A 12,589-nucleotide genomic window follows, 5' to 3' on the forward strand; every position below is an offset into this window, starting at 1 on the left:
TGTATGTATGTATGTATGTATGTATTCGAACTATTCAACAGACCCACACGACCCTCCCACGAACCACCCCCCCCCCCCCTCCCCGGTCTCAAACCATCGAAATGACCAAAAGGCAATCACCGAGCTTCCCGCGCCTCGCCCAAAGATCGAACCGTAAGGCAAGTCCAGTTCCTCCGTATCGGGTATGTTAACGTTACAAGTACTCAGGGTCCGAGACTGGAATTCATCCTGATAACAAAATTAAGAAATACATAAATACATAACTCAATCACTCAATAGACACGACAAACAAACAAAAAGAGGAGAGAAGAGACATTCGAGAAACAGGATGCGAAAATTGCTTCGCACGCCGGACGCATGCGCTCGGACCATAAACATTACAGTGAAACTGTGAGAAATAAACGTGAAAAAGGAATGGAAGAAGCAGGAGAGGCATCAGGCAGCACATCATTAGGACCTTAGACCCTTCTGGTCAACAACAACAACATGGTGGACATGCTAGACAGCTAGAATTAGGAGGTACCCTAGGCCATAAAGCATGAACGGAGACATGTAGCAGAATGCTGCCTGGTCAAACGAACGTAGTAATAACACCTGAGTCATTGAACGGCACAAAAATATCAAGACAGGTATCAAGACCGTGTGAACATAATAAACACTTTCGTGTACATTAACCCCTCCCCCCCCCCCCCCCCCACCTCCTTCTCCTACCCCTCTCAGTAAGACTTTTGTTTGTTTGTTTGTTTGTTTATTTGTTGCTTAACGTCCAGCCGACTACGCAGAGCCATATCAGGACGAGGAAGGGGGGGATGAAGGGGGCCACTTGTCAAGCGATTCCTGTTTACAAATGCACTAACCCATTACTTGTGTCCCAGCAGGCTTTAGTAAAACTAAATTAATACCTACTGGAAGATTACCAGTTTCCAGTATGTTAAAATAGGCTTAACCTATCTACTGCTGGACTTACATCAGAACACTAACAGATTAAACTATACATGAATCGCGAGACAAGCGGCAAGAGAAGAGATTTTTGGAAAAAATACGGGTGAATGAGCAAGAAGGCAGAAAAAAGAAAAGAATTCATGAAGAAAAAGAGAGCATGACAGGAAAGAGGAACCAAAAATCTACCTAACAGCAAACTAGAAAGCTCCTGCGGTTCCAAAAACAGGAGGGGCCTTTAATTTCATAACCGCAGTGCCCCACTGCGGGATCAGTAAGACTTCCAGATTGTGAGAACTGTTTCATTTGATATTGACGGAATATGTCCAAACAAAAATAAGGCATCCCGTTTACTGACAGTGACTCCAACTGACTATTCAAGCAAAATAAAAACCACCATGAACCTAACCAGCTGAACCGCTTGACCAAATCAAAACACAGTTGCAGAACAACAGAATAATTACAAACAAACGTACAAACCAAACCAAAACAAATGCATGGAATATTCAAACAGTGGCACATGCATACCAGAAAGTATGGCCCGACAAACAGACATCAGCTCGAACAATGCACATTATTTGTGTTTACCTGTTTGGTTTTTGAAGATAAAAGGAAACTTTCGAGAAGAGAAACTAGAAACATTCACTTTAGTATTAAACGTAAGCAGTCAAACACAAAAAGAACGCAAATAAACCAGCATTAAATGTAACAGAACTAGGGGAATAAAACAAGAAACACAAGAAAAGAAAATGCTTACACGACCCTCCTTCGTCATTTCCCATTAATAGAGAGAAATTCAAGTTTTAAGCCTTCACGCCTTACCCCTACTTTAGATGAGATACACAAGCGTATGCGTGTTAAGGTGGTATCAGCCATCTGCACCAATGGCAGAATGACCGGGGTCTTTTACGTGCTTCAGCGGTGACATGGGGGTGGGACATAGATACCGTCTCAGGGTCTGCACATAAAGTTGACCGGTGTCCATCCCGGTCCTCGATTCGAACCCACGGCCCTAGGACCAGTGCTGTAGGGGCCCCCATTTCCCAGTACAGTAGAACCCCCCTTTTAAGACCCCTCCCCCTTTAAGACCCCTCCGCCTTTTAAGACCCCTCCCCCTTTCCGCCCTAAAATAAGACGTACTCCCTCCCCTTAAAGACTCTCCCCCCTCAATAGAAGACTCCCTCCCTTCTTACCCTCCCTCCCATAACAATCCTACCCAATAGAAGACTCCCTTCCTTTAAAACAAGAAGAGCAAACGCTCGATCGAGTCACTTTCGCAGTTCTGAATATTATATGAGGCATCAGATGGACAGGAAGAAATTGCTATTCACAACACAATGAGTCACGTTCACATAAAATTTGAGCCCGGTCACTTTTATAGTTTCCGAGAAAAGCCCAACGTTAAATTGTGTGTTGCCGAACAGAAAAGGCTAGTTATCTCCCTTGTTTTTCTGATAACGTTCGTAAAAGGCTACAGATGTAAATACTTTGATGTAAAGAATAATCCTACAAAGTTTCAATCACATCCGATGAACTTTGTCAAAGATATAAAATGTCTAATTTTTCCTTTGACGCTGACCTGTGACCTTGAAAAAGGTCAAAGGTCAACGAAACCATCGTTAAAGTGTAGAGGTCATTGGAGGTCACGACTAAACAAAATATGAGCCCGATCGCTTTGATAGTTTCCGAGAAAAGTCCAACGTTAAGGTGGTGTCTACGGACGGCCGGCCGGACGGCCGGCCGGACGGCCGGCCGGCCGTACGGCCGGCCGGACAGACTAACACTGACCGATTACATAGAGTCACATTTTCTCAAGTGACTCAAAAAAACCATTCTCCGATTAAACCTTCCGCCCTTTCAAGACCCTGATTTTTTTGATTTTCTATTTATAAACGCTGAAAGTTTACCCGCATGTTAAGACTCCTTTTTAAAGACAGGGTTTTTTCAGATCTTCTCTTAGGTCTTAAAAGGATAATTCGACTAGCACTGTATATTAATCACATCCCCCCCCCAAAAAAAAAAGTCAATAAATAAATAAAATGCCGTTCAAGCTTCACAAAATAATGTTCAAGACAACATTCACGCTTGACTAATTGACATTAATTTGATCCTAATGTCACCTGTAACAATCCTTTCAGTTATCGAACCCTGAGAATATCCCACATACAAACTTGCAGCACCCTGACCCCCTTCCCATCACCATCACTAGCCTCATACTCAACAACCTCTAAATTTTGAGAAAAAAAAAGATTTTTTTTTTGGGGGGGGTACAAGAACCATAATTTTCTTTATCCTAAATACGTGAGAGAGACTACTCTTTAGACAACAATGTCGTTCAAACCACACGTGTGTATATCATGTAAGTGAGGTCATGTCAAGCAAGTCTGGCAGGGGCCTGTTTTTCCACTGCTTATGATGCCAAAGTCACTGAGACAAACGTCATTACGAAAAAGAAATTACGCTCGCTAATTTCCCTCGATGAATTTTATAACTAACACGTCACGCTACACTTTCCAGAGTGACGTTTCTTTGCTTTGACGTAAGAGATTGCACGAGGGTTTGGAAGAGATCGAGGTTCCAAAAGAAGCGTCTTCAATTTCGCCGCCTCGACTGAGGGACGTTTTGAGTAAAATACATGTTAGTACAGTATGTAGGATAAACAGAATACTACATGGCTTGCTGTGGTACCAGATTTACACTCGTTGCTTTTTCAAATAGTGAACAGCTCGCTTTCGCTCGCAGTTCATTATTTGAAAAAACCTACTCGTGTAAATCTCGTACGACACAGCAAGCCATGTAGTATTTTCTATTTACCAAATTAATTTTTGGCTGGCCAAGACAAAACATGTGTACTCAGACACCAATGCGTGACCTCATTTCTGACCTTATGACATCATAACCTGAAGTCATCACCAGTAGTCTAAGCCAAGACTTAAATCACCAGACACTAAGCTGTGACCAAATCAAACAATGACATCATAGCTTGATGAGGTCAAGACTTATACATGTATATTCTTGATAGCTCAGTGGATATTTTCAGAGGTGAAAATCTTTTCCAGTAAACATTTTCATGCTGTGACTCTGAAATTTGTCGAAAACAAGCCTCATTTTGTTCACGTCTGCTGATTATCAACACCTACAATTGTGTGAAATTTGGAGGCTTTTGCTACCAAAATAACTGAGAAAACCTCCTTGTGACCCCAAAATATGACGGGGGTCAACCAAACTAGGGTCGTGTCGGCAGATTTTCAAACCTTTGAAGTGTTCAAAGTTTCAAAGCTCTTGCTTCAAAAACGTCTGACATAACGTAAATGTTAAGTTATGATGAATCGAACATGAACCCCTGTGACTCCATTATACGACAAGGGTCAACCAAACTGGGGTCACTTCGTGAGATCATCAAACCCTAAAAGTGTGCTAAATCTCAATGGTCTATCTTGAAAAACATCCGAAATAACCTCAACGTCAGGTGTTTTGTCCACGGCCGGCCGTCCATTCCGACGGACACGGATGAATACTAAGACTCGCCCATTTCTCAGGTTAGTCGAAAATAAAAACAAGATCAAGAATGAAAGTCAACCGTGCTACGACAGCATACCTCTTCATAATCGTACGCCAGCGTCGAATGGCTAAATTGACTGACGGGGCGGTCCGACCTCTTGGGCAGAACGCAACGCATAGGCATGAACTTCCTCTCCGGAACTCGCACACAGCGGATCGCCTTGACGAAGACCAGTTGTTGCTTCCAGTACTTCCGCTCCTTCATCTCAATCATCTTCTCCAAGCCCCGACGTCCAGCAAAGCAGGCTTTGAGGTAGCTTCTGACCCACAGGCGATGCCCGTAGCGGCCCATGGCAGGCAGATTGATCCCGTACTTGGCTAAGGTTCGTAGCCCCATCGTACCCAGGCGTTTCGACATGGTCTTCACTCTCCTGGCGGCCTTCCGCAGCTTCGGTTCCTCCTTCTCTTCTATCACTGCCTCCCTGAAGGACTCGTCCACGGGAAGGCTTGTAACCGACTCGGAGGCTAATGTTGGCCGTTCATAGTTATCCTGGTTAAACTCCGCTAGGTATTCCTTCATCTCAATCATCTTCTCCAAGCCCCGACGTCCAGCAAAGCGCGCTTTGATGTAGCTTCTGACCCACAGGCGATGCCCGTAGCGGCCCATGGCAGGCAGATTCATCCCGTACTTGGCTAAGGTTCGTAGCCCCCTCGTACCCAGGCGTTTCGACATGGTCTTCACTCTCCTGGCGGCCTTCCGCAACTTCGGTTCCTTCTTCTCTTCTATCACTGCCTCCTTGAAGGACTCGTCCACAGAAAAGCTTGTAACCGACTCGGAGATTACTGTTGGCCGTTCATAGTTATCCTGGTTAAACTCCGCTAGGTATTCCGCATAGCTCTGCTCGTGAGTGTCTGAGTCAAGGAACATAGGGTAGCCCAAAGGAGGGCCTGGATCATACATCAACGAGACCTCAGAGTTGCCCAGGGAGCCGTCATCTTCCAGGCTCTCTAGGTAGCTCTCATCTGCATCTTTCTCAACATGCTCTTCCTCTTCTGCTGCTGTCAAAGGTAGGTCGCCTTCCGAGGCGGAGCAGGTTGGCCCAGTCAACGTTCTTGAAGAAACGTTTCTCGTTACTGCTGTGGTTGAGCTAGCTCTGGCCGGCTCTGCCATCTGTCTCATGGATACTTGCCTCGCTGCGGCCAAAGCCATCATACGTGGCGAAATTTTATTTGTTGCCATCAAGGCTACCAAACGTGGTGAGATTTTTTCCACTATCATCTTGTTGGAAGTTTTCATAGATGCCACCAGGGCTAACGTCTCAGAGGACATTTTCCTCACTACAGCACCAGCTATCCTTTCCCTGTTTACATCTGCAGTCATCGTCTTAGAGGGCGCTTTCTTAATCGCGGACAGAATCGTCATCTTGGAGGACGCCATGCTTAAAGCGGCTGACTCCTTAACCCGAAGGGATTGCCTTCTCACTGCAGCAGCAGAAGCCCTGGTTCCTGTCGACCCCTTCCTAGCTGCAGCCGAGATCATCAGCTCACGCGAAGCCTTCCTCCCATCAGTCAAAGAACTAGCAGTGCCGGGATGCTCCTCAGCCACATGACTTCTGGGTCCTAGCCCAGCATCGGTGTTCTTCTTCCTGAAATTGAGACCGAGTTTACACCCTGCCTTCTTGACCGTCTCTCCCAACCTGCTCAGTCTTGAAGGCAAGAAGGGCTTGGAGCCAAAACCGTAACGTCCACTCTGGCTGGCCGGTGAGGCACCCTGCAGTAAAGGGGGCTTGCTCGGGGGCTCACTCATCTCGGGCGTCTTGACGTTTGTGGCGGGTTCGATTGAAACGGAGGCGGAGGGCGCTTCGGGGCTATCGGAAGCGAAGGCTTCGACTTTAGAGCGTCCATCAAGCTGCTCCCGGTCCTCGGCTTCAGGCTCGCTGCTTGTGGTATCAGGGACAGTGGCCGCAGTGGGGCGCTGACTGCTGCTGACCTTTGGTGCGGCATGGTATCATTTAGGCAAGAAAAAAGGTTGGTGTTTTAACAAGTATTCACAGATACATGCTTGCACAACCATAATTATATAGAAACAGACAAAAGCACGCAGGAAACACACACGTGCGTGTCTGCACGTGTGTACTGCACACACACACACACACACACACACACACACACACACACACACACACACACACACACACACACACACACACACACACACACACATACACACACACACACACACGCGTGCTCGCAAACATGCGTTTGCGATATATAAAGTAAACTCATGCATTACGACAGGCACAAGAAAAACAAATTGAAAAGACATCACTCGACAATGCAACATTTCAAACAGCCATCACCTCATCATTATCTTCGTGAACGGAAATGGCTTCCGCCTCTGGAAGTGCTTCGGCCTCGGACTGTTTAAAGCAGGAGAGAAAATCCGTCACTGTCACTATTTCAGTATTTGTATTCATGATCACAAACCTCTATGCCATAAGCTCTGTTCGGTTTTTTACATTTTATTTCATTACTTTATTACCCTATCGCTGAAAAATTCGGCGCGCTTCCTCCCACTGGGAACCTGTGGCGCGCGCGCGCGCGCGCGTGTGTGTGTGTGTGTGTGTGTGTGTGTGTGTGTGTGTGTGTGTGTGTGTGTGTGTGTGTGTGTGTGTGTGTGTGTGTGTGTGTGTGTTTGGGTATAATTAACAACCTGCACTTGGCACAACGTCCGAGGTCTTCTACATGCCACTGGGTGACACGGGGGTGGGACATGGGTACCATCTCTGGGTCTGCACATAGAGTTGACCCGCGTCCGGCCCGGATCCCGTCCTTGATTCAAACCCTTGACCCGTGGACTCTACAAACTGAGCTATCGGACCCCCACAATCTGTCAAAAAAGTAAGGAGAGATACCCCCCCCCCCCTCTCTTTTTTCTTAAGCTCCCCAATATGTACATACTTAGCTATGTTTGTCAGGCATGTATCATGTATGTATACTATTTATCACTGTATTCTGAATAAACTTGCCATATATATATATTATATATAGTATATATATAAGCCTAGATGTATGTTTGTATACGTTGGAACTTCCTATTCGCCAGAACCTCCACCCCCCCCCCCCAACCCCCGCCACCCCCAACCCCCTACTATCGAAATGACCAAAATGCCAAACTATCGAAATGACCAAAATGCATCACCGCGGTCACGACCGATTGCACTCCTCTCGAGCCTCTCCCAAAGAAGTCCAGCCACTCCGTATCATCCTCCTCCACAGAAATATACGAGAAGTGATCGGGCATGAAGGCATCGTGTATGCTACAAGAACTCGTCAGGCTCCCTGACCGGTCTTCTTCCTGACAAAGAAAATCAATCAATAAATACATGATACAAAAAAATCAGGCCTGAAGGTGGCGAGTATTTTACTCACCGTGGCGAGTAGAAATGTTCATCTACTCGTCAAATGCGAGTCAAGTTGCCGAAACAAATTGTTGGTTTGGCTAGTAAAGTTTGCTCTCTGGCTAGTAAGTTTTCAGAATCTCTAGCCAAAGGCGAGTACACCATTTGTCGGACTTTAAGGGATGTAATTCAATTAATCAATCAATTTTTTTTTAAACGACAAACAAATAAAATTTGGAGAGAAGCGAAATTCGAGAAACAGGATGTGTCAACTGTTCCGCCGTTATATGGTTCGTACATCGGACGCATGCGCTCGGACCATAAACATTGCAGTGAAACAGCGAGAAATGAACGTGACAAAGGAATGAAAGAAACAGGAGAGGCGACAGGCAGCACATTAGGTCATTAGACCGTTCTGGTCAACAATAAATTGGTGGACATGCTCCAGTAAGAAATAAGAAGTACCATTGGCCCAAAAAGCGGCATCTAGTGCGACATTTTAACAGTGTGCTGCCTTGTCAAACGTATATATAGTCATACCACCTGACTCGTTGAACGGCAACAAATATCAAGACAAATATCAAGACCGTCTGAATATGATAAATACGTTCGGCGTACAGTAACACCTTCCCCCTCTCCCTCTCAGTAAGACTTCCAGATTGTGAGAACTGTTTCATTTGATGTTGACGGAATATGTCAAAACAAAAATATGGCATCCCGTTTACCGACAGTGACACCGTCTGTCAATCCAATCAAAATGAAAAACCACACACACGAACACACACACACTGGAATTTGTTTTTGAAGTCAGAAGACCAAAGCTGTAATGCCTACACACACACACACACACACACACACACACACACATACACACGTACACACACACACGCACACGCACACGCACACACACACACACACACACACACACACACACACACACACACACTGACATTGCTTTTTCGTCATAAGCCAGACTTTATTTAGCCAAGCAAAAGGGCACATTTACATGTGTCAGTGTGTGCGTGTAGGCATTACAGCTTTGGTCTTCTGACTTCAAAAACAAATTCCAGCGGCTGAAAAGCTAACCAAAAAACCCAAAAAATCAGAACTCTACGCTGACAGCCACGAACAAAAAAGACCGATAGCGATTTTCCCACACTGCCAATTCTGTCCACGAGACGAGCCAAGATCAATGAACTGTCTTGGATTCCAAGACTGGCGACAGAGAAACTGAAAAATGGCACACACCACTTACCCTCTCTGGCTGGCGTACAGAGAAGATGCCGCTGCTTATAGGAAATGGAAATCCGCCATACTACTTTCAAAATCTACATGTCCATTGTGAAAGTGTACACCGAGTTTTCTCACTGAGAAAGCGTACACGGAATAATCCTATTTTGAAAGGGGACACCAAGTTTTCCCCAGTTCCGGATTTAGAATGAAGCGGATGAGGATTCTGAGTCAAGTCGCAGCAACTTCTCGCACATGTTTCTCTAAGCATCTTCCTGACACTGCATGCCGGGTTCTAATCTCAGGGAGAGTAATTAATCTATATTTGGCACGGACTTATCGACTGAGAGTCGTGCCCAGACTACCGGCGTCTGGGTAATCGAGGTCAAATTGAGCCCCCCCCCCCCCCCCCTAATCTATTACAAAGCTGAAATCCTATTTCCTCAAATCCGGTTACCGCTAGGAATGAAAGCCGGATGCGCGAATTTAGGATTGCAGGATGATAAAATGTCCGTAAATACAGTTGTGTCATTCCGCTGAGCTCAGTGTTTCTTCAGTTCTTCCCGCTGCAAATCCCGTGTGCAGCATTACTCAAAGAATAAAGGTGGGAGTCAATTGGGGGAGACCGACAAAAAGAGACAGGGACAAACAATAAATTGCACATAGTTTGGTGGGAAACGAAACGGGAGATCTAGAAGATCGAGGGGTACGTGTTAAGCAAGGTAGAAGAGAAGGTGGGGAGGGGGATATAGCTAGGGACCTGAATAGGACTGATTACAAGGTTGAAATTATATGTGACATGTAACTAGCCAAAACTTGTCAAACTTCATTGTGAGGGTGTTAGAGAAGCAGCAAGGAGAGAAGGAGGAGCGAGATAACTTAAACTGAGCAGGATGTAAAGAGTTGAAAACGTACTGCAACTGATAGTTCCCTAGTCAAACCTCTGCATGACTCTTCTCTACAGCTCTAGTGAACAATCCCCTTAAAACCTTCTGCCTGAACCGGCGACGGCATCGCATCAAATGCCACTGTTCCAGACGAGCTTTCCGAACCTCACAACACTTCAGCACCTCCTGACCAGACTTTCGTGACACGCGACAAATCGTCGTTGTAAGACTTCTTCAAATGCCAGTACAGGACACCAAATGTGTGTTTCACAGCGGTCGTAACGTTCACAAAAGACTTTAAAGTCTCTGTGAAAGCTAGTTAAAAAAAAATAATTAAAAACTCAACAACAAAATATGCCCAGTGACATTTCTCCCATCAGTACTACCTCACAAAAGCTTACTTTTTATATATTTTTCACGCCTGACTTCATATATAGAAATTTGCTGAAAAATACCAGCATCTGCATGACGTGGTAGCTGAAAAATAGGGGAAAGTATTAAGCCCGCGCTGCTCAGTTGAACTGCAGCAATGCACCTACATTATTACAGGAATGTCATGGAACGGGACCTAACATATGTGTGCCATTTCTAAAAAAAAACAATTGAATTTTTTTCATTTCAGGTTTGTAAATGATCACCAAAAAAAACTCTAACACCCATTAAAAAAACAATTGAATTTTTTTCATTTCAGGTTTGTAAATGATCACCAAAAAAACCTCTAACACCCATACTCAAATTCTTCGGAACAATCAGGCTGACCACGTGTCATCCGACCGTGTCCTTTTATTACGAGACTGATGCCCAAGTAAACGCAAAGCGGTAGACAATTATGTGCAACGTGCTGTTAATACTAAACGTAGTTACCTCCCTTGACGGAAACGTAGAGAGAGTTAGGGGTACAAAAAAAGAACGCAAAAATGAGGCAGGGGAGGAGTTTGGAGTGACTGTGAGTGAGTGTGTGTGTGTGGTGAGAGGGGGGGGGGTTAGGCAGGTGGGAAGGAACCAACTGCACCTTCTTATTCCGTATTCTGATTCCCCTTTATCTTTTGTCATTGAATCAATCTGTTATTTGTTCAGCACTCGCACACACTGTCGCGCGCACACAGTCAGTCCTAACCAGTAACATTTCACGGCGTTTCTTTATCTCCTACTTTCATCGTTCGATCTTGTGAAGCTTGGGGATCATCTGTGTTTATCCCACTTCACACACAGCCTAAAGCAGCACAACTTAGTGCAAAAGTGCTAGTGCTCTCTCTCTCTCGTCCCAATTTTGTGTAAATTTGGGATTCTGTCCCACGCACCTCTCAATTCTAGCGTTTCACAAATAGAAGTCCCAGAGTTTTTAATGTGTGTTGTCTGGACATAATCAACTGCATGTAAAAGATAATTTCCCCAAATTAATTTTTTAAAAAATCGAGTTCCATTTTATATTCAGCCAATTAAAAATCCAGACAGAATACCGTAGGCAAACACGAAAAATATGTTTGCACCATCTGTCATTCAATATAAACAAGATAATAAAAAAATAAAAACTTTTTTTTAAATTGAAAGCAAAGCATATTTTCGTCTCGCTTCCCCTCCATTAGCGCGGCGGATCGATACATGTCTAAACAAAACCCTATGAATCATCAAAATAATGCAGTGTGTTCCGAACGTTCCTTTTGCTGCTGCTGCTGCTGCAAAAGTGTGGCCCCATGGTTACGGAGAGATAACAAGACAAAGGAGGACAAAGGGAGAGCGCCTCAAAATTGACGCCGCAAAAACCTTCAGTGTCCACTCAGTAATATGGTTCACACTTCATCGGTCGGGATGGCGTTGTTTACGCCAGATAGCCTTATAAAATAACCTCTTCTGGATAAATAATTGATTGGACTTTCTTCATGCACGTTGTAATTGCAGAACTATTCCTATTCTGAATTTTCGTCGATTGTTTTTATCTGTTCCGTTTTGACTGTTTGATTTGGGAGGTACCCTTTTTTCTTCAGCGGCGATTTTGATCCGAAGTTTGCCAGATAGCCAAGTTAAGTGCCAATAAGGGCATAGAAAATGTGACTGAAATCATACGGGTATGATGTGTGTGAGAGAGAGAGAGAGAGAGAGAGAGAGAGAGAGAGAGAGAGAGAGAGAGCGTAAGAGAGCGTAAGAGAGAGAAAGAGAGAGAGAGAGAGAGAGAGAGACAGAGAGAGAGAGAGAGAGAGAGAGGCACACGGAGAGAGACAGAGAGAGAGACAGAGAGAGAGAGAGAGAGAGAGAGAGAGAGAGAGAGAGAGAGAGAGAGAGAGAGAGAGAGAAGCGATTGCGGAGAAAAGAGGTAGAGACGGACAGACAGACTTTGAGAGACACACAAACAGAAAAAGAAAGGCGTGGGCAAGGAGACAGAGATGAAATGAGACAGAAGAGAAATTAGATAGAGACTGAGCTAGAGATCGACAAATAGAGAGACACAGACAGACAGACAGACAGACAGACAGACAGAGATATTAACACAAAGACTGAACTTGAGACATAGACAGAAAACGAACATTGAATTTGGGGAGGCATGAAAGACCAGATCGAGACACTGACACCGGACAGAAAACAGACGCACGAAGTGGCGTAGGGACAGACAGACAGACAGAATGAAGGCTGACA

General features: G+C 44.9%; 1 protein-coding gene across 1 annotated transcript in view; it reads right to left on the reverse strand.

Moving 5' to 3' along the window:
• The window catches only part of LOC138950706 (uncharacterized), a 134,967-nt gene extending 128,532 nt beyond the window's left edge, over nt 1–6,435 (reverse strand). Inside the window, exons 1-2 of the mRNA XM_070322429.1 lie at nt 4,538–6,435; nt 121–228 (exon numbers count right to left, since the gene is read on the reverse strand). Of these exons, the coding sequence (XP_070178530.1) occupies nt 121–228; nt 4,538–6,247 (1,818 nt within the window). The 5' untranslated portion in view covers nt 6,248–6,435. The remainder of the gene's footprint in view (nt 1–120; nt 229–4,537) is intronic.
• Nucleotides 6,436–12,589: the final 6,154 nt, after the last annotated feature.

Source organism: Littorina saxatilis, linkage group LG1, assembly GCF_037325665.1.
Source record: "Littorina saxatilis isolate snail1 linkage group LG1, US_GU_Lsax_2.0, whole genome shotgun sequence".
In the NCBI taxonomy this organism is placed as follows: Eukaryota; Metazoa; Mollusca; class Gastropoda; order Littorinimorpha; family Littorinidae; genus Littorina; species Littorina saxatilis.